Source organism: Exophiala oligosperma (assembly GCF_000835515.1).
Source record: "Exophiala oligosperma strain CBS 72588 unplaced genomic scaffold supercont1.1, whole genome shotgun sequence".
NCBI classification, from domain to species: domain Eukaryota; kingdom Fungi; phylum Ascomycota; class Eurotiomycetes; order Chaetothyriales; family Herpotrichiellaceae; genus Exophiala; species Exophiala oligosperma.
In genome coordinates this window covers 2,590,885-2,618,508 of record NW_015622818.1, presented here as the reverse complement: position 1 = coordinate 2,618,508, position 27,624 = coordinate 2,590,885, and the positions used below count along the sequence as shown (strand labels likewise).

Genomic DNA, 27,624 nt, shown 5'->3' with positions numbered 1-27,624 from the left:
GAGCGAAGTCTTTGGCCATGACTTCTTGGCCTCGAGGGCACCGGCGATGGCGTCCGAAACGATCTCAGGAGTGGCTTCCGAGTACCGAGCCACCGCCGTGCCGTGGTCGAATGGGCATTTCTGAGTCGCCGTCAATTGGCCAGTGATCTGGCCCTTTTTAGATCTGGACAACACATTTACATACAGGGGGGGAGGGGAGTCTTTACTTCTTTACCGTTTATGTACGGATGCACTTCTTGTGGACCGGACTTTTTCAGGTCTTGTAGTGCTTGTGACAATAGAGCTCGTTCAGGAGTATCGGGAGCATATGACGTCTAGATCAGTTGATCATTTGTGAAAGACAGGTCAGCTCTGCTTTTCCCTTCGCGTGTGCCACTGACATGAATGGCCAGCCTGGAAAGTAAATACCTACTGGGGGTAAGGTAGGTGACTTACAAAGTCGTGATTGTTGAATGTCGGTCCTGTAAAGGCACCAAGCGTGGAACTTGTAGGTAATGACATTTTGATATTGGTCCCGGCTTTGTAACGAGGTCGAATAGACACGAGCACCGGTCAATGGGTTGTCGTGTGTTGTTCTGGCCTTGCAGGTTTTCAAGGATCCTTTTGATCCCACAAAAGCCACACAAAAGCAAGCTGTTATAATTTCATGACCGTGGGAAAGACCACCATGTTCTGCTGCAGACTCTGCGGTGGTCGTTGTGTTGTCCGTCAGGTCGGTTGATCCACCACCACCATGGTGGAACCGAAACTGATTTTCGGCGCGAACTTTTGGTCGATGTAGCACCACGATAACTTCAGGACTCTACGTAGTAGGCGACCAACTACAAAGGATTCGTGATCCAAGTTCTTCGTTTGAGTGTTCTTCAATTGTTTCCAGATCTGTAAACATTGGGAACCTTCGTAAAATCTAATCATACATATCGTCAAGGTCATTTCATTACACAATGGCCAATGATGAGGCGATCAAACCCAGAAGAGCACTCCCCTAAATAGGAGACAGCTTCACAAACACAACACTTTATTCGAAACACATCAAATGCCTTGGCCTTTAGCTTAGACGAACAAGTCATCCCGTTTCTGCACCTCGGCGTTTGTCAATCGTCCGCAGAGGCTCAGCAATGACACTGTTTCAGTGGTGGCAAACCAGTTCAGAGCATCGATGAGAATCTTCAAGTGCCGATTGAAATGCTCCTCGTATTTCTTGATTGACTCTTCAATCCTCTTCATCCGCGCCGGGTCCGTGGGCCCAGCAGGGACACCTTTGCCGGCCTGAATACTAGGATCGGCTTCGTAGATGGACTTAGTGATGTACTCCACATATGAAGCAAACATGCCACAGCCCGTCATCAGTTTGGCGTGCAGTTTGAGCAATTTGGCTTGCGTAAGTCCGAGGTCTTTCATGCATGAATCCAGCATGTCGACATGATCCTGCATCAATTCATCCACCGTTGGCTTTGATTTCGTGTTTAGACCAGATTTGATGTCTTCAGTGTCGTCCCGTTCTGCATCATCTACCTTGACCATCAACTTTTGCCAATTAGGCTCAATCACTTCCGCAGTTGCGAAGAAGAGCATTTGCTGGACGAAAACCAGCATTCGTGAGCGCAAGGTCCATACCCGACGTTTCCACATTTCGAATCTCTTGTCCGAAGATTTGTGAATCCATGCCTTTTCTTTGGTATGTGTAGACCAACAGCCAACTAGTTGTGTTTCGAGATGTCGTAGTGCCAAGGTATATCGGAAAATCAGCTGGTAGCGCATCACAGTCTTTCGACTGATGATTAGCGACAGAGGAAAGGGAACAGCATAGTCCAGCTCAAGCGCATCGAATCCGATGATGTCCTTCTCATCTTCTCTCTTGTCCTTGCTTTGTTTATCGGCGGAGGAATTCTGAGCCGGTGTCTTGTATTGATCCGCTATCGAATCTGGATTGTCCTGATCGATTCCTTGGACATTAACCACCTTGATAAGCCACTGAGTCAACCCCACAGAGTTCATCCTGACGTTGACATCCTCTTTGAATGGGTCTGCCACTGCGATGCTGCCAGGCTGATGCAGTACTAAGTCAAGTAAAGACTGCAACTTCCCAATGTTAATATCACGCTGCTTTTTCCGCAACTCTGAATCACTCAATTCGAGAAAGTAGAGGAAGAATTCGGCTCTGTCAAGAAAGAAGTAATGCTTCATCGACCGCAGGCGGCTTCTGAGTGAGTTCTTGGTTAGAAGAAGATGCAGCAACTCTTTATTGGCGAACGAGTATGCATTGTTGACATTGTCGAGGAAACGAGGGTCGTCGAATGTCGCAGGTGTGTCCACAATCTTACTGCTGATGTTCACCCCACCGCATTCTCTGACAACATTGAGGTACTTCCCAGCCAGTAACACCTTTTCCTTGACGGTCTCCAATTGAGGAGGGACTTCCTTATCCCGAATATAATATCTCTTTTCCCAATACTCATCAGTATAGTCTTCATCCAGGCGCTCCCGTTTGATGCTTGCCCTTTCACCAATGAGAAATTCCGAGTGAGGGTCGTTGATACCACCACGGTGCAACCACTCATTAAGCATCACCATGTATGGACGACTTGACTCTCGCAACAGCATCTCAAGGATTGCCCTTGCAGCTGGATCTCCCGAAAATGTGGACAAACGATTTGACAATAGCCCCAAGACGTTACCCCCAATGCAGCGCTTCTTGCTCAGACTTCCCGGCAGCAAATCTCCACCTTCTTTGAGACGCTCAATGATGTTATCCGGGTCAAAATCGTCCAATGAATCGTCCAGGTCTTCTTCGAGAAGTGAGTTCTTCTTCAGAAGCTCTTGTGCGAGGGAATATAATTGGGCCAGACATTGCGCGGTGGGGATAATCGCAATATGCATTTGATGGAGTGTAAAGTTGACATCTGTCAACACTTTCATTTCGAGCTGTGCAATCAAGATAAGGTAGTCTTTGAGCAACTTTCGGATTGCCGCGCAAAGAGCATGATTGACCGAGCCAAACTCCTCTTGACTTTGTACCTCAATAAAAGCCTCAATAGCGCAATGATGCGTCGCCATGGAGAGCATAGATGATGTAAGATCTTTTAGGCTTGGGTCAAGGCCCGGTAGAGGATCAAATGCTGGGCCATTGAGTCGTTCCTTTTCCTCGTTCGGGTTGTACGAGTCACGAAATCTAACGTATTGCCCTTCGAACCCCATAAACACATATAACAAGTCGTCGAGTATCGCCTTTTCCTGATCTTGCATGGTCATGCCCACAAGTGGAATTGGGTCGAGGTCTGCTGGTGCAGTTCGCGATAGAGGTGGTGAGGTTATTCGGGTCGCAAGTGGTGCTGATGAGTGCGGAATCAAGGACACAACTGGGCCCCACGGCAAAGCGTTCTCCTCCTTGTTTGGTCGATTCTGTATTGGACTTGCTGTGCTCGTATGGCGGCCATGATTGCTTTCAGCGACCTTGGCCCCCTTCTTGGGACTTGTTCTTGTAATGAAGGTTTCGGTTGTTGTGATGGTAGACTTCTCTTTTCGCCGATCTAGCCCACTGAAACGGTTCTCGCTTTTTGTGTGTTTATGTCTCCCGTCCGGCGCCTCGCTGTAGCCATCTGGAAATATCGGGGAGGCTGTATCTCGCGCTGACGCTCGTTCGTAGTCTTGATATTTGGCGGAGTTGACGCGTGCAGGGCCGCTAGAAAACTGTGTGCCTCGTCGATCCGTGGCTGATGCACTTCTATAGTGCAATGAGGCCATTATGCCAGCCTCTCACCATTTTGCTAGTCCAAGTAATTCACGACGTTGTACAGCGGAAGCGCAGTATTGTTGTGGGCGCAATCAACCATCAACCATCAACCATCAAGAACACGAACGTCCTGCGTCAACGCGTTGGTCCAGTCACGTGCCGAAGTTTTACCGGGCCTTAACATATTGCACCGGGAATCTCCCAACGCTCTCTTTTTGTTTCAATACTCGATAATGTTCTCCTGTCTACTACGCCTCGGTACTGTGTCTACGAACCTCGCACAACCGTATAGCCTGGGAGCACCCTAATTGTCAATCCGGCTCTGGAATGTCCGACCTGTGTCCAATGGTTCGTTCCTGCAGACTCGCTCACTTGTGCCTGAAAAGGCCTACCGATCATTCCTTCCACGAAAGAAATGTTAACTCATTTCTACAGGAATCCCAAGGCCGTTCACTAATTAAACAACGGCACTGGGTAGATGCCTTTCACCAGAACTGAGTGGGCAGACTCTTGGGACTCAGGGGTCAGAGCCTTGCACAGAACCCGTCCGGATTGAGTTGAGTCTTCCACATGACAGCAAGATGTAGTCTTCGTCATTGGGAACGTCGTGACAGCTGTAGCCGTCAAGAAGGTGAATTGAGCATCTCTCTACGACTAGACGACTTACAGCACACCAAAATATCTAAAAGCCGCCAGGGCCGCTGCTCGATGATGTTCCGTTTAGCATGCCACATGATCTGACACAGAACTCACCTGGAACTTTCATAGTCGTGGGTTTTAGTTTGCTACGAAAATATACAACAACAACATGTCTCGAAATACCTGTTTCCAGCGAGTTGACATTATCTGGCGATCCTCTTGGGCAGTTGTGTGTAAGCTCGGCAGGTCTTCGCTAGCCACATATCTCGCACCGAACATGTGGGCCGTGCTCTGATCTTCGCCATTTACTCCATCTACTTCTACCAGGATCACAAACAGATAAGCATGCGAATTCGGTATGCAATTCCGAGCCCGAGGTAAAACTGCTGGGGATCTCCGCAATGTTCGCGTGAGTCAGTGAATACAAACCACATCAAGATGGCGACGTGGCAATTTTCCCACGCGAATTGTCGAGAATGGGCCGCGAGAGGCTCTCTGGGGCTACCAACTGGATCACGTTAGCAGCCGCTGAGGTCGTTGTGTGGCAGCGTAATATGGGTATAAGGAGATTGGAAGATTGACGAAAAGTAGGACTGATTGCTATTTCACACACGATCGGAAGGATATCAAGTCATCATCACAGCTCTTTCGGCTATCTCAGAGTCCTCGCTTCGATCTGCTGCTCGCAGCCTTGACCATGGCGAGAGACTTCAGCCTCGCCAGTTGGCAGGACAAGCCAGTGAGTGTATTCGTACTGTCATGTCTTCCATGGGTCGCTCTGTTGCTCTGCAGCTACGTCACAACCAGTTTCCTTTACAGCCGTCGCTTTCAGAAGACAGCCACCAAGGTCGCCACGTTTGCCGGTGCGGACACAAAGTCTGTGGACAAAACTGAGAATGTCGAGAAACCAGGTATGTTGGAAACGATAACCTCATACGAGATCTTTTAACGAAGCCGAAAGTCCATAAGGTACTGATGACGTTGTGACATAGACTGGACGTCAATACATGTCGAACATTTCCAGCCCAGAGAGAACTTTGACTGGAAAACACAACCTGAGCAGCCATATCGACCATGGCACAACGGCCCGCACCATGTCACGATGGGCATCAAACGCACATCCCTAGAGAACTGGGTTGAATTCGACCACAAGTACCTCGAGCGATACAGGTACAAACTCCAACTGTTTACGCAGCATCCCGAAAAGACAATCCAGAACCTCCCCGGTAGCGAAGAAGCGTCCTTCGAAGCACTATACCTTCTCGTCGATATACTCCCGCGCCGTTACCCTACCATGTTCCAGACGACCGAGGTTGGCATCAAGAATCTAATTACCGGCGACGACTGGGATCTGCGGAGGGGATCCGATACATGGAAGGACCACCACCCTCTGCAGGTCATGGGTCTCTTGTCCACGGAGGACTGGTTCATCATGCAGCACGACGAGAAAGATCCGAGTGTGACGCGGCTGAGGGCCGGCGCAAATTGTTTCCCTGGCAAGTTTTTCTTCCCCTTCCCCCCCCGGGGGCAAGCCGTTCAGGGCATGTTTAAGAGCACAAAGAAGTAAGCTAACATCGGGTTGGCGCGTTGTTTTCACCACCAGCTGGTTGGAAGATCCAAGAACGTATCGGCCACAGCCTCTGGGAAATCCACGCCGGCAAGGTTCCGCAGTACGAGCAGAAACTCGCCGTCTCGATGGACCGCTTCTTCCAACGGCTGCGCGTCGAATCGCCCGTCATGCGGTTCAACTACGCCATCGACAACAGTCCGGAACTTTTCCACATCAACTCCCACCACAACTTGAACCCGGACGACCTGGATCCCGTCGAGCTGGACCAGCTGTTTCTGCGGGTTGAACGACAGGTCCTGCAACGGCTGCCCAAGACGAGGGCCATCGTGTTTTCGATACGAACGTACGTCACGCCCATCACGGAGGTAACCAAGGATGGAGACGTCGCGATGGCGCTGAGGACGAGCGTCGACAGCTACGGTCCGGAACTCGCGCGGTACAAGAACAAGCCTCTGTGGCAGGACGTGCTAGGAAAGCATCTCGATGAGGTTATTGGTGATGGTGTCGAGAAATTCAAGGCCGAGTCCTGAAAGAATCGAGCAAAGCATATATTCATTTGTCAACCACTGGCCTACAACACTCTTTTGTTTTGTGTGTTCTGGAGCGTTCAGAAGTGCATGTATACAATGCATATATAACAGACTTACAAAGTCAGCCCAAACGCCCACAGACAACAATACCCATCGTAGGTAGGTAGTCTCTCGAGTCAGTAGACAAATACATCGGCCATCGGTCGCGATCATGAACAGTCTTTGTCCACCACGATGGTGGCTAACAACAGACTTTATGATTGATTTGCAGAAAGTCCCAGACCCCACGCCCGTGACCATTAATCTATCCATGTACATGTACGTTTCAAGTCCCCATCGAGCTCATCGAGTCTTGTAGACACATGGCTTCAGAACTTTTGCCTCATTCTCGGGAGGGATATCTTCGTCGTCTCCATGGCCAGCTACAAACTTCATCTTCCCGTCTTGTAACCGCTGATACTCATGCCCGTTCCATTTGAGACCCTTGTGTTTTCCTGCTGTAGGAACACCAGACTTGACAAATACCATACTGACAAACATCTTGTTGCCCTTGTCAACGGAATCTTCACGAAGGACGAAGCCACGTCGTGAGAATACTTTGACAAAAGCCGAAATGTCCGTCTCATCGTCAGTATTGCCATCAGCTTCTTCCACAAAGGCCTCGTTGCCCATCTCCTCTCCATCATCGTCGACATTCTTCCTAGATTTCTGCTGCTTTCGCCTTTTGCCAACACTGTTCTCGACAACACGTCCTGGACCCCGTGTGACTCGTCCGAACCGCGACTTCACTTCCGCCACCCACACCTCTCCCTTGCCGTCACCACGAAGAATGCGCCATGCCTCTTCAACAAATGAGAGCCAATTCGTGCCCATTAAACTCAGACAAAAAATAGCAATGTCTGCCTCACCCTCACGGAGGGGGAGAGAGGATATGTCTGCCTTTGTGACAAAAGTATTGGGCGCATGGAGGTCGTAGTTGTGGAATTTGAGGTGTAACTTCTTGACAAGAGACTGACAGCCACGTGCGAGGGGAGCGTCGCCACATCCCAGGTCGGCAATTGTACAGGATTCTGTCTTGCGCCTGGGGAGCGGGAGGAGATTTCCTTGGGACGAGTTGAGAGGCCCGCGAGTTTTGATCGTGCGGACATAATTGTCTACCGGGTTTTGCGGCCATGAATCTTTGACTTGCTGAGAGAAACCAGCATGGTATTCGGTGAAGAGGTCCGGGGAGTTCGTGAAAAGGGACATGGCATCTGAAGATGAGGTGGTATACAGCGTTTCATTGAGATGGCGGAAGCGGGCCGACGTCAGTTTGGAACGCATCTTGAGTTGAAGAGGTGTGAGCTTGGCTGTCGGTTGTGATGAAGGAGCAGATGCAACGAGATTCTTTGCGGAAGACCCGCGAGGGAAGACATCGCCCTGCTCATTGGTGTTATCAATGCCATTCCTACCTCTTTGCTCAGGGCTTTCTTTGCGCGGCAGAGACTCTTGATGTTTGCTGCCACTCCCCGTGTGCTTTCTTGCCCCTTTGTCCCTCTTCCCGACTTTCGGCGGAGCCTTGTCTCTCACGTCTTCTGCGACAGCCTTATTGGCATCAGGCTTAGTTGTGACGGCCTTCGGTTGTGACTGAGGCCTTGGCTGCGATTTCGCCGTGGCAGGCTTCTGTGACGGCTTTGCATCCTTGCGCTGACTCCAGAGTCTTTCTAGATCGGAACCGCTGATTTTCGAGGCTTGACCATCTTGTGGAACGTCCCTCTTCCTCTTCTTGTTCACCGAGGGTTCACTTCGTGTGGACTGAGCCTGGTTTGACTTGTGATTTTGCTTCTGCTGCACCAGTGAGGCTGGGGAGATATTCCACCCTGGAGTAGCGAACATGGGGACGCTGCAGAAGGAATTATCAGGATGCTAGTGCGGGTGTAGATCTCAGCTGATACAGGAGAGTCGCATAAAGTATGGCTTGGGCAAAAATTTGGCGTGTGTTTTCGGTGCAGATGGTGCACAATCGATATAGCGTCACCAAAAAAAATTGTACTTCAGTTTTGCACTTGCCAAAGACGGAAGGGAAGTTGCCGTACCGTGGGAAAGTGGCAGGCCAGGATTAGCGGCCTTGCTAGGCTTTGCGCAGCCTAACAGAGGTTCCTGGGGGGAAGGTCTGAGGGGCACTAAGGTCAAGCTACAGGGGTGAGTTGGGCTCACTATACAGTGGCATCTCAGGTGGGGAAGTTTACCGTCGTGCCTCAGCGCCTCGATTTTCTCCTCCCCTGTTCCTCATCGTACATCGTTCTCCTCCTCCATTTTCACATCCCTGTCTTTCCCACCACAATAATGTTCCTCCGTTAAAAAGTCCGCCAACTTGAGATTCCGCACTGGAGCAGTCGAGCACACTGATCGGCCGATTCTCGCGCAGCTTCATGTGCTTATTCCCGGCACAGGTTGCTTGACTAGACCCCATCAATCTCTTTCCAGCGCCCTGAGGCTCTTGACAGTAAACCGGAACCGCTGCAGCTCGGATCGTGCAGCAAAGACTAGCCCGATTGAGAGCCTAGATCCTCCTTATAGCGAATCGCCTGCCTTCCATCGACCCAAAGATGATGACAACACGAACTATGGTCTGCACCGGGCTCAGAAGGGCTTGCACGTTAAAAATAGTTGGGTCAAGTATCTGACATGGTTTGAGCCCACAACGGTTCATCAATCCAGATACTCAGAGAGCCGCCATCACTGGGCAGCATCATCCTGGTCATTCGTGGCCTTTTTGACTACAATTGTCTCTCAGATCAACCTACAGTAACTAGCTGTTGAACGCCGTGGCAGTTCCCGGGCGACCGGCATCATGCATCCAGCCTTCTCAATCTCCCGCCGTGCTATCCAGTAAACCTTTGTCACACGATCGCCGTGACAAGTCTTTCTTTCAAGAAATGGACCTTGAAGCTGGCTCCCCTATTTTTGACAGCGGGTGGAGGTTCCGGACACCACGTTCTCCCAAGACCTTTGACAGCGAATCCGCTCTCGCGTTGTTTCCCCAATGTTTCTCAGATTGACGACCCTCGTGGAGGGTTTCAAGCCTGATCGACTACTGCACACTACGAGGACATACCATTCCTTCAGGGATTCGCATCTTGTCAATGTACACATAGACATGTCAATATTCATACCGCATGAACGATCGCAATCCTAGATACACCCAGGCTAGACTCTGTACCTCGGCGCCTCTCGAAAGATGCACAGTTTGCAGGTGGTGGGGCTGTGATCTACAGTCTGCCAGGTCCGAGGACCAACGGCTACGGCCATTATTGTTGACCGAACCGCACGGAATGATAGCAGTGAAATCATCCCGGCTGGTTGTGCCTAGTGACGGTACTGTACCACAGTGTCGCCCGGAATGTTGAGCACCAGCCTGGGCGTTCAATAAACCTCTCACCAAATTGGGCAAGCTCACAGCCTAAGGGGCTCCACAGCTACCCTGGAAAGGGCACCCTGGCCCCATTTCTTCTCACTTCACAGACATGACAGGCTGCATCGAGGTCACAACGAGAGAAGATGAGAAGGCTTCTTATCCAAATCAGCCCTATCAGTATGTATGTTTCCCGAACCTCTGTGTGAGCCACTGGAGATCCGGTCTCAGGGCTAATGTTTCCTTTTGACACCCGCCATTCAAGTCTGTTGTTGCGATCAGGGTGGCATGACATGGGCTAAAGACGCTCCGTCAGTGCATCCTGCCCTCCGTTGGTTCTTGTGCCTCTCCTACTTCAAAGAGGAGCACTCGTCCTACCTTCACAGGAGCGTGTATTGTCCTGTGCACCTTGCAGGGGTCTAGTTGTTTGATAACCCTTTTGGCCTTCTGTTTGATTGTAACGAACCGGCCAATCACCACCAAAGCTATCTGGCTAATGCACATTGCCTAGACAGTCTCAGCATCTAACCATTCCTATTCTTGAGAATATCACATCAGCTACCCATATACCCTTGGGCATACACCAGTTTCTGTCAGAAGCTAGTATCCGGCTCCTCCTTTCCGTCACTATAATCCAGGCTTTTCCCCTGGCACGCATTGTGGTTGGAGCCGGCAGCAGCATGAGATCTCCGCGCCAGCCCTTGAATCGGTATTCTGGAGATGCTTGAATCTGATGTATATACCTGGTACCCTTCTGTGTCCATATTTCAGACTCTTGTTGTCAGCCTCACAAATCTGTCACTTTGCAATAGACCAATGTTTGTTCTGAACGCAACATCACAAACCGGAGTTTGCTGTCATCATCGACATTCGGTTGACCCCTATTACCAGTTCTTGATTGCTCCGAAGCGTGGTACATTCGACCCTCGACTCTCGCGTTCACCGTCGGCACATTCTATATAGAACTCGCCCACGCTGGCCATTAAGACCCCATGTCTCCCTCACCCAGAGATGACGACTCTATTGATGCGGAGGAGGCTCCAAATAAGCCAGACGATTCGCCAGAGAATGACACAGCTCAGAAACAACAATCATCAGCCAAGAGACGGACTAAAACTGGATGTCTGAGTAAGTCTACTATGTTTTTATCAGGCCGACTAAGCTAGTCTCTCGCTCACAGTTTTCAGCATGCCGGAAGAGACGTATAAAATGCGGAGAAGAGAAGCCGGTATGTCTTGACTCAAAGTGTTGAGTTTCATCTCTGATGTCCATTGTCCTAGATATGCAGAAATTGCACCAAGTCCAAACGCGAATGTCTTGGATATGCTCAACCTGTAGTCTACAGACAACAGAGTCAGGAGCCACACAATCCACGATTTGACCAAGATGAATCAATGGGCTCGAATCAATTCAGAACCTTCGTTTCCGGATCTTTTCCTAACCCATCGTTTCTGTCGGAGACCCAGAACACAGCGCCATATCAAACTTTTGATCCATCAGGATCTTCGTCCTACCAGCACCTTCCCTTTAGCGCAAGTTATCATGCGTACACTCCCACCTTCGCCGAGGGCCAGATACCACTCGGACCCACAAGCCAGTCAGAATGGCAAAGTGTCCAGAATTCAGTTGATCAGCCCGCCCTGAACATGCTCAGCTCGCCGGGTTTGGTTGGGCCATCGAGAGTGATTGACCATAATTACTACGCCGCACGCACGGAGCCCAACTATGATCAATATGGCCAGCACACGAATAGCTGGGGGCCACTGGGACCATGGTCGATCTCTCCTCAAATGCCGTATCCAACACCACCTTTTCCAGGCGAGATGATGTTCCAGGACCACAGTCAGAGCGCAAGTGATTATCCACAAGATCCGTCGCAATTCGCTCGAAACCCCTTTCGCCATGGTGACCTGCAAGGTACGAACACACTGCAATTCTACTCCATTCTACCGGTCGGCTCTGGCTAAACCCCTCTAGAAGAACCTCATGCTGGTCGGCAATACCATGGGGATAGTTCGCGTCAATTCACCCCATCCTCTGGAGGAGCTTCATTCCCAAATTCGACCGCCCCGATATCTGCAGGCTCTGGCTATTATGATGACCCTGATGACCCATTTGACGTGGACTCAGAGGAAGAGAATCTGTCATACCAAGCTGCCGCGGAGAACTTAACACATGCACTCGACCAGTCTGAGCAGCACAAAAGGAGAATGTTTCGGCTCAATGCTTCTCGTCGAGCGAGTCAAACTCTGACAAACTTTCGACCATCTACTACGATCTCACCACTCCGGGAGGAGCGCAATCAACATCTCTTCCGTCATTTTGTGGAAGTGACTAGCCAGTGTATTTCCGTGTTCGAGCGACATCACTTCAGTTCCATTGCTGGGCCGGCGAGAACCCTGTGGAACTTCACACTCCCGTCCATGGCTATGTCTCACCCTGCTCTCGCACATGGAATTCTAGCACTGGGCGCCTTACACCTCTCGAAATTACAAAAAGCTTCGGACGCAACTGCTGTTAAGCACTTCACATATGCGGTGCGAAGGGTAGGGCGGCTTTTAGGGTTACCTATGAGGCGTCTCGAGATTGCCACATTGGCGACCGTCCTAGTTCTTGGTTTCTATGAAGTCATGAGCGGGGATCATTCTCGCTGGAATCTACACTTATCTGGTGCCACTAGCCTAGTCCTTGAACATGATTACGCAGGGATGACTCGCAACGCAAGGCGCATGCGGAACGGTGCAAAAGCAAGGGTCAACCAATGGATGGCTCGCTTTGCTCTCACAGAAGAGAACTATGCTCGTGTTGCGGGGATACCACTGGCTCTCCTTGATGATATTGATTGGGATGTCGATTCCGCCTTGATCTCCCGGCTGACCGGACTCTCGGTGAATTATGACCATCAAGTTCAGCCTCAATTCCCAACACAAAGCCTGGCAGCGAGTCTTACGGACAAGGATATCGAGGATTTCAAGGCCAAGATGGATCTGAGATGGTGGTATTGCAAGCAAGATGTGTTCCAAAGCTGCATCGGAGGTGATCGGCTCATGTTACCATTCGAAGACTGGAAGTACTGTCCGCCTCGAGGTCAGCTCGGACGATCAGCGAATCCCTACGCAACCCTGGACCATCTTTGTTTGATCATGGCGCGCATAGCAGATTACAGTGGAAAAGATCGAGTTCGAAAGCAACGCGCTTTGGCAGCAGCCGGAGGTGAATGGAGACCTCCAACATGGTTGTTCGGACCTCAGGGGCCAGCAAGCGGCAAAAGCGAAGGATCCAAAAGCCCAGGCCTGGGAACCTTTTCTGCTAGTCCTCATCCTGGAAAATCTGGCGGTTCAAACATGTCTGCGGGCACGAATGCTTCCAAAGCTACGACAGCACCCAGTGCTAATGAAGGTAGAGCCCGTCAGAGTAAACCCGCTCCCAAGGGCACGAGTCCACCAGATCGACTTCCAACGATGGGCATGATTCCTCCACCTGAAGCTCCCATCCAAATGCACTCTGCATTCAAGACTATGGATGCAAATCTGAAGGATCCTGCTTTCACAGGAACGACACGCGACAATAAGCCAACGCAGCCTCGAAACCTCGAAGACGAAACCTCCAGAGCTTTCAAGGAGCATGAGGATATTACAAGTGCATTTGATCTTTTTGCCAGGTCTTTGGGTCCAGACTTCGACCCCCTTCCATACACCGATACTCCAATAGCGACCCCTTTCGGGCCTGCTTTAGTCTATAGAAACCCGGGAATCGCATGTATCTGGGCATTCTACCATGTTGGCAGAATACTTCTATGCCGTTCTCATCCAGAGATGCCTCCAGCCGCGATGGTAGCGGCCAGCGTTACGGCCCATCTGACTCGGGATCATGCCCAGGCAATTGGGAAGATCTGTGCTGGTCTATATGCGACACAGCAGTACAACCAGTCCGGGGCGTTGGATCCCACCTTTGCTGGTGCTTGCATGGAGAGCACCTTTTACCTGCTCTTCGCTGGAGTACAGTATACGGATCCCGGACAACGCGGCTGGACCATCAGCAAATTACGAGACATTTCTCAGAGGTGCGGATGGCATACATCTGCTGCTGTTGCGGCCGCCTGTGAAACTACCTGGGAACGGATGGGCCAAGCAGGTAGAGCTCCACCCTATGAACGAAAGCTAGATCCTCGCAACCACGACGACCGACAAACAGGTCTGGGTCCAAGGGGGCCTGATGCTTCTCCCATGGCCGGAGACTCCTCAAACGCTCTGAAGGATCACGAATCTGCTTTTGTAGTTCACGACCGGAGTTTGATCGACCGCTCTAATTCCACAAGGGTTCATTGGGCTCTTGGACTACTGTCCGTCGAGGAGGACATCAAGAATATGAAGTTGAATGAATAGTGTCCCATGTGTCGACGACACTTGGTAAGATAGCTGCACAGCCATTTGAAGCGACTGACTAGATGTTACGCCGATGTCACTGTCAGGGTGAGATGCCCTACTGCACCAGATCACCACATTGCACCTGCTCTGAATGCTGAACTTCCTGCTTTTAAGCACCCCCTAGCCCTTTCCGTGACAACGACTACCCTCAAGTCATGGTGACTGGACTACTCGCCATTTCACTCAACCTCTATCAAGACAAGCTTTTGGGACTTCTCCATTAACGATACGGAATATTATAACGATGAATAACACTCGGAAAGATGTTCCTTCATATTTTGATCTTCCCCTCCGGAGGCGGACTCCATCGTCAGAAGCGAGTACCTCCATCTCTCCCAGTACTGCCGTCAGTAACATTCGTCGCACCCCCCGTCGGCCACCACTGGTCCAGGAAAGCCATCGCACGCAGTCGGATTTTGGTGCTGTCCTCAAACGAAATCGTGTCCAGGTTATAGACGAACTTCTTCCCGCCGAAATCGAACCCCGTCCAGCGTCTGCGCCTCAGCCTGAAATGTTCCGATCCGAGGAAGGGCACGAACAAAGCGGGACTGAAGGTTATCTCGAATGCGAGCTTCAGGCATGCCGAAGAGGACCTCATTCAATCTCTGGTACTTCATCTTCGGATGCTGGCTTTCAAATCCCAAAGGAGAGCCGTTCTATTTCTCTGCGACGACCGCACTGGATAAGGACTTCCTCGGGCAACGCTTGGCTTCACCAGAAGACGTCTTCCTCCTTCGAGACAGATGGCACGAACAATTCCCTACGAAAGACACCCGAGACGCCTACACTCACAATACGTACCGAGCAAACACCTTTGAAACCACCAGTACCACAAAGGGTGGCCTCTAGCCAAAGGCAAAGGTCCTCCATTGTCGTCGAGACCCCATTCTCCGAGCAGAATCAGAACGCACAGGGGACAGGAATCATCTCAGAACCTACCGTCGATTCATCATCTCGCAAAAGCTCATTGAATCCTAGACGTCTCTTCTCAGCTCCACTGCAATTAGTCCAGAAAATCATTCATACGAGAGGGCAGGATAAACAAACCCAGACTCCTTTTGAGTCACCTTCTCCTATCAGCAGACATTCTACACGACTTGAAGATCACGCGACCACGATGAAGATGCATTATACTTCTAATACTCTCAAGCGGGTCAGTGCTGTCCTCCATGATCTGGCCAAGCAAAGCACAAAAGTCAATCAATCTAATTCGTCGGAAGGACCAAGTCCACTGTTGAAACCTCTAAGGAGCAGAACTCTTTCAGACAAGTCAGCGACACAGAAGGCACGGAGAAGTCCACGGACAACACAAGGGATTGTTTCTCAGTCTACGATATATCAGCAGCAAAAGAGTATCGAGCACTTTCCTGATTTCGCGTCTGATACTTCAAGTCAACTCAATCTGCGAATGGGTATTCAGCCGACCAATACACCAGAAGAACAGGCCACATACAAAGTCAAGAGAAGGGCAAGTGCAGAGACCGAGGAGTTTATGAAGATAGACATCAGTGTCCGAGGCAAGACCAGCTATTTGCCAAGCGAAGCACGACGTATTCATACACCTCCTCTCCCCGAAGAAGGTGCTGACGGAAGATGGAGAGGGTTCTTCTTCGACTACAACGCACCTCAATCCACCCCCTACCTCCCAATGTCTGGGCATATAACTAACGGAAGCGAAAGTTCAGCGACCAACGAGGGTGAAGGTCTCAGCAGAACATCGTCACTTCCCAAGGGTCTGGGAAGGACCAAGAGCAACCGGATCAAAAGGGTGGTGAGCGGCGACTGGTTCGATGTCAAACTTCAACAGGTTGATGTTGGACAAGACCCTTCACGCATCATCGAGCCTAAATGTGGCGAAAAGAGACTGAACTCGCCTGGTCTGTTCAAGGCGTCTTTTCAAGGCCACGATGAAAAACACTGTGACGTTACCATACCGGAACACTTACCCAGCAGCCCATTGTGTCCAAGGCATCCAAGATATTGGCGAGTCGTGAAGAATAAGGGTAGCCACTTCCGGGGGTGTTAGATGCACGGGATCGGTTTGGATGAGAGCATCGTTTGATGGATATGATGGGATGTCGTATGCGGGAGCACTCATGGGGTTGGATCGCCGTGGAGCAGGGATTTATCGACCACAAGCCTGTCTGCTAATGCAAGAGAAGGTCAAAATTTGTCGTCTACTCGTTGCACGATGACGGGGACTGAGGTGCAGTAATTAGATCTCCGGAAGACGACTGTGTCATTCGGATACGGTGTGTGTGTATTGTTACAGGATGAATAGGTAATTAATTCTAATGGTATACAACGTTAGGACAAAGTTTATCATGTTTTTCAGGGATCATTAGAGACTCGCCGAGTTTGAAGTCTAACATAGGTTTAGGTATCTAGTAATTATCAAATGGACAAGAAAATCGTGATTCTTGAATCCTCTCGAGTCTCGCTGTGGTTGTTAAGAGCTCCGAAAACACATCACGATCATGATGGGAATGGAACAAAATTGACATCCCACCCGTCCTCGTGCACTCCCGCCAACCGACCCACGACGACCTTGAACCGACCCAGCATTTCCGCGTTGGGCCAACCTTCCTGTGGCCGGTGGACGAGGTCGAGATGTTCCATGAAGCTCGAGACGTTGCCGAAGATGGGTGTGTTGTTGTTCGACTTTGTGAGATTTTTGCTTTGGGCTCCACCTTGGCCATCATCGTCACCATCGACGACAACTTTCACACCCGAGTTTGGTTGAACGTGTTTGGACTTTCCCGACTTTTTCTTGTCCTTTCCCTTGTCTTTACTACCTCCTCCTCCTCCTCCTGAACCAAAAATTCCGAGTCCGTGATGCCTCCCACCACCGACAGAAACAGAGACAGTCTTGATCCTAGCATTGCTGTTGTCTCTTCCCACAGCCGAAGAATTCTGATGATGGCCATCGTCAATCCACCCACGATGCTTCCCTTCGGCACAACAAAAGATGCAACCGAAACTTCCGAAACTGCCATCCTTGGTCTCACCCACGGGAACCATGCCCTTGAGTTGGACGTGACACCTTGCCAAGAACGCCCATCTGTACCTGATTCCTCCGCTCTCCGAAGTGCGAATTCTCGGGTCGAATTTCCTTTCCGGTTTCCCTTTGCGTCTGTTGTCCGACGACACGTTGACCTGGGTGTACTGGGGACCTTCGAAATTGCACTTTTCGCAGCGCCAGTAGGTCTCCGTCCCGGTGAACCCCAGGGGTCGGTTGGCCAGACTGAAAGCCTTGCGTTCCAGGCCGGCCTGTAAACGGAATGCACCTTTGCAAAACCCAAGTGTGTCTTTGTCCGTGGGGAGGATGAGGGGCCCGCTACTAGGTACAGAGAGACCGATTGATGATGGTCCCGTCGAGGTCGAGGTAGAGCGTTGGTGGTCACCATAGATGGATGAGTGGATAGATCTGGCGGAACTGTGGCTTGTGCTAGGACTGAGAAGAGCGGACGACATAAAAGGTTGCTGGTGGTGGTGGTGTTGTGATGGCATTGTCTGAGGAGTTTCCTGTGTGGGTGGTGGCCGAGCAGATAACGACACGGTAGGAAGAGCACCGCTTGGTGGTACAATGTTCGTACCGGGGCCTATGGGCCTCAATCGTCGTGGTAAGAGTGGTGGATCCACTGAAACAACAGAGGAGGCCTGCGATTGTGGTATATGCATGTATTGCTGAGACTGGTATTGGTCGTACTCGTACATTATTGTCTCGCGCTGACCAGATTGTGAATGTGCATGTGCATCGAGAGAATCTGTCTGTGGCACCTGCATACGTGGTGGACGACTATTCTCTTGTAGATACTGAACGTGTTGCCAGGTGCTGTGGTTGCTAGCTTGTGCTCGTGATGCGTACGAATGTGAATTCGAACCCGACCCAGTGGACGAGAATCGATCTCGGTCTTGTGAGGGCGAGATGGGTGGGTTGTACATGTCGTAAACTGTGCAGTTGCTGTACTGGCGGTCATCGTTCCTGCCGGCGGCGCCATGGTCAAAGTGCTCATCGTAATCATCTGGGCCATAACGTTCTCGCGAGTTCTGGCTCCTGTGGCTACTGCTCGATCCGCGTGACGTGTTTGGTGAGTGCATGATGGTGGCTTTGGCAGTTGAATCCTTGTCCGCTCCCGGTGACGAAGAACCACCACTCTTGGGTTGGCCCCCAGGTGCAGGGAAGAGCATTAGAATGTTATCGTCCGAAGGCAGAGCTTGCGACGATCGTCTTCGCATTTCCATTTCATCGGCATCGTCGTTGCCCACTTGGAGAACATCGACACGAGGTGCTACTACTGCGGGATGCTGCTGTTGCTCCGCAATCGGATTCGGATGACGAACTGGTTGCTGTTGTCGACGACAGCGTTCCTGAGAGTCGGAAGAAGAACCCGCAGAGATTTTGCGCTCGACGAGGAAAGAAGGGTGGTTTGTTTTGGAAATGCTCAGATTGCCAAACTGGTCTCCCATCGAGAGTGGTGGTGGTGGTGGTGGTGGTGTTTGAGGATCTCGAAGTCCTGTAGAGGAAAAGGTACTCCTGCTACTGGAATACCCTAGGGACGGAGAGAGCGGCGGTATCAAGCCAGAGGATGTGTTCGAGGAGGTCATCATGCTGGAAGCAGGATGGTGTGCTTGGGCTCTCGCAGCCCCGGACAGCCGCTGTGACAACTGTCCTAGACACACCCCGGCATTCACACGACAGTCGTCCGAGGTTGTCTGGAGGGCATTGAAATCGAGATCCATGTTGTCCATGTACACGGTCCGCAGGGTGATGATCAACGTCATCTGTAGATTTATGAGGATATCTTTCATGCCTTCTCTCGCTTGTATATCCCCACAGGCGTACTGTTCGCCGAACCGCTTGAGGTCGTGTTCATAGTGACCACGGACTATCGCCGGTCCCAGAGACAGCGACTCGATAAGGTCGCGTGTCGGTTCTTCAGGTAGTCGCACGCCGCCATTGCCAGTCTCTCGCTGGTCTCGTATGCGCTGGACGAGCTTGACAGCATCTTCAAACGCCGCGATCACTATCGGAGGTCAGCAAAGGGCTTCAATCTCAAATATCTTCGGTACTTGCCAGCGTGGACCAGAGAAGAGACGTCCATGGTAGCCTGAGGCGGTAAGTCTGCTGTCCAAGGCTCGTCAAAAGGACTCTTTTCTGATGTCTACGCAAGACACATGGTCGTGCATACTCGACTGCGGCCACCCTCGTAACGGGACAAGTGTGGGTTGCCTGGAACAAGAAAGTGTACAAAATGTCATGGACCATATACCTGCGTCGCGAAGGGAAAGACTGAGGTTCGCAGCCCCCAGTCCGCCGTTGAGGCAGAATAAGGCAAACATCCTGGACACATGGTGGCCTTTTTCGATGCCGAATGCCTCTCACAAGACTACGCTCGTACGGCACAGGATTGGAGGTGGATTGGAGTGATTATCACAGTGGCACAGCGAGATGGACACCGTCAAGAAGAAATGGTTGGGCAATGGAAGAGAGAGCGTGGAGCTGGAGAGGAGATGATACGCTTCGAGTTGCATTAGTCGTGCCAGGATGTTTTCTTCGGCGCATTCAACACAAGACACACATCACACATAGATAGACGTCGACGGCGGTCTACGAATTTAATTCTTATAACCACAAAAAAACCCACCGACGCCTCTCTCTTGTTCATGTCTTCCCCTGAACGATCAAGCCTCTTGCTGACCCTGACCCAAAGTGACCAGTCCCTGATCTTCTGCGAGTATTCTATATCCTCACAGAGTACTCGTCCGGAGTAAAGCCCTCATCCCATCATCGACGATCTGCCGAGTTACATCACTAACTACTCCAGACTCCATCACCCCTGGTGGTACGATCCAGCAAGGCCTTTCCGGGGTCTCTAAGCGTTATCGGCCCTCAAAAGGTTGCAGATTGGCACTTGAAGATCTCAAACCACCGCGTGCCTCTTCCCAAACTCAACGTTGCAATCCTTTGATCCTTGCGAGATAGAATGGTTCCAACCCTGGTAGAAAGAAAACAGCCGAGGCTAATCTTGCCATGTGCAAGAGGCGATTTTGGCTGGTATGAAGTTCTTACAACAATTGCAGATGGAAAAAATAATCAGAAATGTGTGAAAAAATCTACAATTCTCTATTTTATTTGAGATAGCAAGGTTGCCGCTCTTCGCTATCTCAATATCTGTAGGACTAGTTACCGAACAAAGTAATTTTACTTGATACACCGCCAAAGGCTGTACAAAAAAGCAAAGAAATCTACCAAACGCCCACGTGGTATATTGATGCACCCCATTTCCCAAAACAGTCTTTTCCTTTGGCCACATCAAGGAGCGGTGGAAACACACAGCAAAAGCAAACACCTTCCAACACATCCATACTTTGTTTATGCCACAGAAGAAAGACGGTGGACGCCTGCCGCATCTCCTGCATTCTCAAAAGAGTCCCAGTCCTCCAAGATCTTTGCCAACCGTGGCGAGTTGGTCAGTCGGTACACTTCCTCGAAGTACTCTTTGCTGATCTCGAATGGCTTGGCTGTAACATTGGGAATGTACTTGCCAATCAACTTGGCTGGGTCGATGCTGGTCTTGTTGATCTTCTTGAGCAAGAAGGATCGGAATGGCTTTACACCAGATCGAAGGAACGTGCTGTGGAAGGGGACATCGATGCCCTTGAGAGGGATCACAGCAAAGCCACGTTCCAGCTCAATCGGCTGTGGTTTGGCTTCAGTCTTCTTCGCACATTCGCCGATGATTTCAACCAAATGGGCCTTGACATCGTCTAGCGACATCGTCTGCATCAATGCTTGGATGTCGATCTTCTGCATCTTGAGCACGTTGAGAACATTGGTCATGCAATCTAGCGCGCGCAAGTCACCGGCACATACGTATTGCATGTTGGCAACGTTGTAATTTACAATTTCCACGAGCCAGCCGGTAGTCTCTGCAATGTTCTCCACCACGTACTGCAGCGCTTGCTCGTTGAAAGTCTTGGAGATGCGGCTGGGGTTGACGGCGCACATGGAGTAATTGCTTCTGCCTTGTTCATCCCGTTCGACCGCCACCTGCATCGTCAAACCTCGGTAAAACACAACCGACACCAGGCTCTCAATGGGCATAACCTCAGCGATAGAGGCTAGAGCAGAGTATTCACCCAGCGAGTGTCCAGCGAAACTGCTGTCGCGCTGAACCAGACCCTTGGAACGCATGTCTTCGAAAGCTGCCTTCTCCATCAGCGTCAAAGCCGGTTGGGTGAATTGGGTTGCCGAAAGCAAACCAGTCGGCGAACGGTAGGTGTACGAAGAGGTGTTCTCATTGATCTCCTTGAAGATCTTCTCCGACTTGACCGATCCATCAGCATTGATGGACTCGAAGGTCATAGCCATATAGTTCTGACGAATGGCTTTGCCGCGGGGTCCACCGAAGTGGATGGTGAGCTCCTTAGGATTGTTCTTGACAATGTTGATAATGGAAAGACCGTAGTTATCCATGAAGTGACGGTCTGCACGATCCCAGACTTCCTTCGCGACAGGACTCTTTCCATAGAGATCCATACCCATGCCCTGCTCTTGCGAACCTTGCCCAGTGAAGACGTACGAAGATACGGGCTGTTCAACCTCAGCTTCAGCGAGAAGTACCTTGTCACCTGTCTCCTTGTTGCTGGTCTCGATTTTGATGATCTTGCGACCAGCAACCATACCAACGTGTTCGAGCTTGACTTCCAAGTCGTCGTTTGGCAAGACCATGCCAACCAAAGATACGTGGTAGCTTCTGACACGGCCGATATTGTTTTCGGCAGCCCATGTCTCGACGAGACTACGGACGGCAGCGCTGGAGTACATGCCGTGAGTGATGGTACCAGGTAGGTTGGCATAGCTGGCAAAGATGCGGGAGACGTGGATAGGGTTATAGTCGCCAGAGACGCGGGCGTATGTCTCGTTGGACGCTGGCGCCTTGAGCGACAAAGGAGTCTTGCCGCTCAAAGGAATAGCATTCTCGAAGTTGACTGGTTGCTCAATCGATGAGCCATGTCGCTGCAAATAATCAACCACAGGATTGCCGTGAGAAGCGCCAGCTTCGTACTCGACGGAAGCAACCTGGATAAGTTCTTTGGTAGGGAGTTCCAGCAGGACCTGACCAACAGTCTCAACATTCTGGAAAACAGTCTTGTTCTTGAATCGGACCAAACTGGAAAGACGGAACGTCAAGGTCTGGCCGAGCAGGTCAATATCAGGTTCATCCAAGTGGAACCATTCTTTGGAGCGCAAAACTGCGATATCTTTGGAGGTAGCCAGCGTGACTTGCATGGGCGTTTCTTCCTTCCGTTGGAAGGTGTTCTCGAAGTCGTCGTAAGTGCCTCTATACAAAAACTGGCTTGTCACTTCCATGACTGGCTGACCTTTGCGAGTGATGGTTCCGCAAACTTCCACCATCTTGCCAGCATCTTGGTTGATGACAGCATTGATCCGAGCAGAGGTGTGGAGCTCATCTCCGACCTTCAGGGGCTCAGCACCAGGAACCATGCGGAAACCATTCGATAGGTGGACGAGCTTCAGAAGATCGCCATCAATTGAACGAGGGAATATGGGCTTCGTGATGGCTTTCCATCCAACGACGATAGCAAAGTCCATAGGGGCAAAAACCTCCTTACCTGGACGGTCAACAAAGGCTTCACCCGTATTGCCGACAGCGTGCACAAAGTCTGCAATATCTTGTGTAATAACTGTGGCCTTACCACCATCGAAAGTACTGGTCGTGGGAGTGTTGAATGGGACGTCTTTCTCTGCAAACCAGATTCGGTAGTAGAATTCTTTGATGCGGTCATTGCGGCCTTCCATGACTTCGTGAATTGGAGCATAACCGGTCTCTGGGTGGTAGATGAAACGGAACGGCAAGGCTACTGCCTCACCCTCAGCGGTTCTTTCCTCCCACATGTTCATTAGAATTTCATTCTTGCCCACTAAGCTGATGTCAAGTGTCTTCACAACCTTGCCTGACTGACTTGGCTCCTTAACAATGATCGTGGTCCTAGCAGGATCCTTGGGGTGGGCAATTTCGACTGACATGCCGCGAACGGGTGCCAGAACGCGCTTCAGAGGGTTGTTCTGGTACCGAGCGCCCTGGACGAAGATATCAGTTGTGAAGATGGCATGGCGCCACGAATAAGTCTTTCCAGCCAACAGTTGCAGCCAGTCTTCGGCACTTGGGAGAGGTGCGGCGGGAGCTGAGGATAATCTGTAGGTAACTCGTGACCCATCTGGGATCACAGTGACTCCGTCGAGCTCGACCACACTATCCGGAGAGCTGATGATCTTTCCACCGAAATATTCCACGACAGGAACTTCGGACTCTCGGCCATGGTAGACTTCCTGGATGAGGCCCTTGATATGGTCATGGTGGATGCCGTCCAGAATGTCTTTGACAGGTTCATCAACTTTGGTCGAGTATTTGGCAGCCATAGGACCTTGAAGAATACAGGTTCTGCCAACATCCTGATCAACGACGGCATCAAGATCTTCGGACTGCCACAATGAATCCTTCTTGAACCAAAACTCGAAGTTTTCGTCGAGCGAAGGGACAAAAGGAACAGGCTTCTGACCCCGTCGTTGGCAGAGGAGCAAGAAATGCTGCACGTCTTGTGCGTTGATCAATTGAGTCTCTGCGTCAGGGTACGCAGCCAAAACCTTCTCGACAACTGGGTATGGGTTTTCGAAATCAGCGTAGCTTTGAATGAGGGACGGTTTGCCAGGACCGACGGTGAAGCGCTCTTCGACTCGTCGAATGAAGTCAACAGTCAGATTGCGGAGAGTAACCTCAATCCAACGAGATTGATGCTTCACATACATGAGCTCCACCATGCGTCGAACAACTTCGGCGTAAGTCATGTCCTCCAAGTCAACAGTCTGGCCAGCAGAGTTCTTGCCAAACCAAACTTTCTGGAAGTCATCGTTCAACTTTTTGATAATGTACTCGCGTTGCTTCTTAAGCTCGGCGACTCGCTTTTTCTTGTCCAGACTGAAGATCTTTTGGTCCATCTCAGCCCAGAACTTGACACCGCGTGTAGCCAACTTGTGGATCGGCTCACCCATCTCAGATCGAACAGTAATGACACCTCCAGCTGGGCCTTTGTATGTCTTCTCCCACTGACTATCATCAACACCCTCGGCTTCTGCAATGGCCTTTTTAGCGTTGAGGGACGTGTGTGCTTCTTTTGCGGTCATTAAACGACTACCAAACAAAACACCATCGAATGGCATGGGAGGGTATCCGAATTTACGTGCCCACGAACCAGTCAAGTAGGGATAAGTATCTTCAGACCCGCCGAAACCGCTACCAGCCACCAAAATGATGTTCTGGCATTTTCGGATGCGACCATACATCTGGAGGATAGGTTGATGGAAATCTTCGAAGGAGTGGTGACCACCACCACGACCACCAGTCCATTGCATCAAAACAGGGAACGTCGGGTTGGCTTTCGCAATGTTGATGACAGCTTGGATGGCGTCCATGGAACCGGGCTTGAAAGCAATATGCTTGATGCCCAGTGTGTCGATATACTCTTGAGCAACTTCAATCGACGGGACGCCGGCACCAATGGTAAGGCCCTCGATTGGAACACCATCGGCACGGAGTTGGGCCAGGAGAGGGATCTGCCACCCCATGGCACGAGGGTTGACATAGATCAAGTTGACTGTGATACCGCGCCCAGGAGGGATATTCTTTTCAATTTTGGTCAATGCCTCGGTCATACTCTTTGCATTATAGTAACCGCCACCTGCAAGCTCAATGTGATAGCCGGCATTCATGGTGGCGGCAACAAAATCCCAAGGCACGGTGCAAGGTGTCATACCAGCAACCATCAGAGGTGGCACACCCAGCAAGCGGGACATCTTGGTGTCGACGTAGGTTTGGCCGACAGAGGTCTTGACCAACCGGGGTCCATGTTCTCTGATCCAGTTTGTGGCATACTTGACTGCATTTTCTTCATCACGGTCGAATAACTCTGGCTTGTACCCAACTTCAGCATTGGTGCCATCCATCGCACCCGCCAGAATGACGCGAACTCCGGTACCTTCCTTGTTGCGGTTTGTCAATACGCCTAGGCCAGAGATGCCTCCAGGACCAAAGTCAACGATATGAGTTGCTCCCTCAAAGACAGTAGCCTGCTCCCAGTGTACGGGGTCCTGGGTGATCATGCGGACAAGAGACGGCACGATATCCTTGTCTTGGTGTAAGCGGAGGTCTTCGCCAGTGTTGGTGTCGAAGACGGGAATGACGAGACGGCCAGCAGGAATTCGAATATCGCTGAGGTCTTCTTGAATATTCTTGAATGCCTCACTGAGCAGTGGGCTGTGGAAGGGCGCAGTGATAGGCAGAAATCGATTCACGAAGCGCACTTTACGTTCGGTGTAGGGGATGCGATTCTGATCAAGACCAGTTGGAGCCTTCACTTTTCGCAGGCGCAGGTTGAGACCGTGCAGGGAAATGGGTGCACCGGTGACCACGAAATTCCTCGCGCTGTTGATCAGCGAAATGGCAATATGGCGATCTTGAGGCAGATGCTCGTTTGTAGCATCAATGTGCTCCTGGACTTGCTTCCGCGAGAGATCTCGCACTGACAACATGGGGGTAGGAATGCCTTCTCCAGCCTCCAGTGAGTCTTGGAGAATCGAAGGAGCAATACTAGTGCGAGGATAGGCTTGTTGGCTCCTCATGCCGATCCAGAACAGCATCGTGATGGCATCTTTGGCGGCCTTTGCGAAGCTCTCCCACGACGTCGCGGTAGCGATGGCGGCTGCGGTCACCACACCTTGAGAGTGACCAGTCGTGCCGTTCAGTCGTTCATTGACCTCTCCCGGTGTTTTCCCCAGGACCTTGCAAGTAACCTGGTAATGGGCAAGCTGGACGAGGCCGATCAGAGGCAGGCTAACAGGCGCTGAGACCAGATAGTCTGTGTCTGGCTGGGCTTCTGGGTCGGCCAACCAACGCATGATATCCAGCCCTTTGGAGTAGAATTTGTCTGCCTTGGGATTCCTAGCAAGGGCCTGTAGCAGGTCGGCGGCAGATTCGATCAAATCTTTCGTGAATGAAGGATATGTGTTGTAGACTTCTCTTAGCTCATCGAAGTACTCTTCGATGTTCCCTTGACCACCGAAAACGGTGAAAATGCTCGCTTCCTCGTCATCAGCAGCTCTGAGCAGAGCAGAGTCATGTGGCTTGATTGGCCTTGCGACTGCTGCACGGCCTGCGTAGTAGCACTGGACAAGCACTAATTTCTTCGCTGTGATCCCCGGCAGAGTGGCTGCGAGAGCGTGCACGTCATTGGCGTGCATGAAAGATCTTTCGAACTCGTTGAGAACCACTTTGAGCACTTCAGAAAAGCCGGTTGCTTCCTCGTCATCATCAACTTCAGCGGCAATGAAACCAATGAAACGGGCGACAAGCTCGGCACTCGAGGAGGGCTCGTCATCTTGAGCTAGTTCGTCTGTGGGTTCGGGCAGAGAGGCTTTGAACGTCTCTTGGAGCTGGGAAGCTTGGAAATGGAGAGCGGTCGGTATTAAGAAGGAGTATTCGAGGGAGCCATGGGTGAGAATGAGAGGACGGAGGTTCTGGGAGGATCGAGGAGTGTGAGTGCCGGTCGCACCTCCGGAATACATGGTTGCGAAGGCTGTCGAGTGTGGGTGTGTTGGACACAAACTTGTAGGTAATGGTGTTCAAGGTGAGCAACCTAATGCCACTTGATGTATAAAAACGACGAGATTTTGAGAAGAGCTCTAAGGTATGAGAGCTCTGCTGCAGGTAGATAAATAGGCAGGTATTAAGGACAGTCGTTTCGCGGCAAGAAACTGACGTTGATGGTGGGATATGGGAAGATAGTGAGATTGCAAAGTGGTCAGAGATGAAGAGTCGGAAAGGATTAGTTATTGCCTCTGGAGCAACGGAGGTGTTTCGCTGATTTCTTGACAACCTCAATGGATTCTAGCAGCGTCGCAAAAAATGGTGGACAAACAGTGGACTTGTTGGTGGCTTCTACGAACATGGAGCGTTGAGAAGCCAAAGAAGTTTTCCCCGTCGGATTGCCGAGCTCTCGGACAGGGAATATAGCCAATGGGAAGACAACAAATTGGTGGGCAAAGTGCCACCGAGCGAGCTTCTGCAGGGACATCGGGCAAAAAAGAAGCGGCGTCATCGATACTCTTCCCAACCACCAAAAAAGTGGCATTGAACGAGTATCATACTGAAAGAGACCAGGCTGTCCATTGAGCCCATTGTGCTTGCTGTCTCAATGCCTGGGCAACGATGAAGATGATCCTCTGTGTATTTCGTAAATGTACATGATTA

At 50.9% G+C, this 27,624-nt stretch overlaps 7 protein-coding genes across 7 annotated transcripts; 3 read left to right on the top strand and 4 right to left on the bottom strand.

The window, feature by feature from the left end:
• Nucleotides 1–859: 859 nt before the first annotated feature.
• PV06_00906 (uncharacterized protein) lies at nucleotides 860–3,815 on the bottom strand. The gene has a single exon (XM_016401467.1). The coding sequence runs from the start codon at nucleotides 3,742–3,744 to the stop codon at nucleotides 1,054–1,056; it is 2,691 nt and encodes an 896-aa protein (XP_016268520.1). The 5' UTR covers nucleotides 3,745–3,815; the 3' UTR covers nucleotides 860–1,053.
• A 928-nt stretch (nucleotides 3,816–4,743) lies between these two features.
• Nucleotides 4,744–6,472, top strand: PV06_00905 (uncharacterized protein; the record flags this gene model as incomplete). The annotated part of the gene is made up of 3 exons (XM_016401466.1): nucleotides 4,744–5,283; nucleotides 5,365–5,859; nucleotides 5,976–6,472. The coding sequence occupies exons 1-3, from the start codon at nucleotides 5,070–5,072 to the stop codon at nucleotides 6,470–6,472; spliced, it is 1,206 nt and encodes a 401-aa protein (XP_016268519.1). The 5' UTR covers nucleotides 4,744–5,069.
• A 195-nt stretch (nucleotides 6,473–6,667) lies between these two features.
• On the bottom strand, nucleotides 6,668–8,484 carry PV06_00904 (uncharacterized protein). Its single transcript, XM_016401465.1, has one exon. It carries the CDS (start codon nucleotides 8,345–8,347, stop codon nucleotides 6,815–6,817), a length of 1,533 nt encoding a protein of 510 aa, XP_016268518.1. The 5' UTR covers nucleotides 8,348–8,484; the 3' UTR covers nucleotides 6,668–6,814.
• Nucleotides 8,485–12,076: 3,592 nt separating this feature from the next.
• PV06_00903 (uncharacterized protein) lies at nucleotides 12,077–14,251 on the top strand (the record flags this gene model as incomplete). The annotated part of the gene is made up of 1 exon (XM_016401464.1): nucleotides 12,077–14,251. One exon carries the CDS (start codon nucleotides 12,077–12,079, stop codon nucleotides 14,249–14,251), a length of 2,175 nt encoding a protein of 724 aa, XP_016268517.1.
• A 286-nt stretch (nucleotides 14,252–14,537) lies between these two features.
• PV06_00902 (uncharacterized protein) lies at nucleotides 14,538–16,319 on the top strand (the record flags this gene model as incomplete). The annotated part of the gene is made up of 1 exon (XM_016401463.1): nucleotides 14,538–16,319. The coding sequence occupies one exon, from the start codon at nucleotides 14,538–14,540 to the stop codon at nucleotides 16,317–16,319; it is 1,782 nt and encodes a 593-aa protein (XP_016268516.1).
• Nucleotides 16,320–16,768: 449 nt separating this feature from the next.
• PV06_00901 (uncharacterized protein) lies at nucleotides 16,769–19,636 on the bottom strand (the record flags this gene model as incomplete). The annotated part of the gene is made up of 2 exons (XM_016401462.1): nucleotides 16,769–19,320; nucleotides 19,567–19,636. 2 exons carry the CDS (start codon nucleotides 19,634–19,636, stop codon nucleotides 16,769–16,771), a joined length of 2,622 nt encoding a protein of 873 aa, XP_016268515.1.
• Nucleotides 19,637–20,397: 761 nt separating this feature from the next.
• On the bottom strand, nucleotides 20,398–27,270 carry PV06_00900 (uncharacterized protein). The gene has a single exon (XM_016401461.1). It carries the CDS (start codon nucleotides 26,937–26,939, stop codon nucleotides 20,670–20,672), a length of 6,270 nt encoding a protein of 2,089 aa, XP_016268514.1. The 5' UTR covers nucleotides 26,940–27,270; the 3' UTR covers nucleotides 20,398–20,669.
• Between the last annotated feature and the right edge of the window lie 354 nt (nucleotides 27,271–27,624).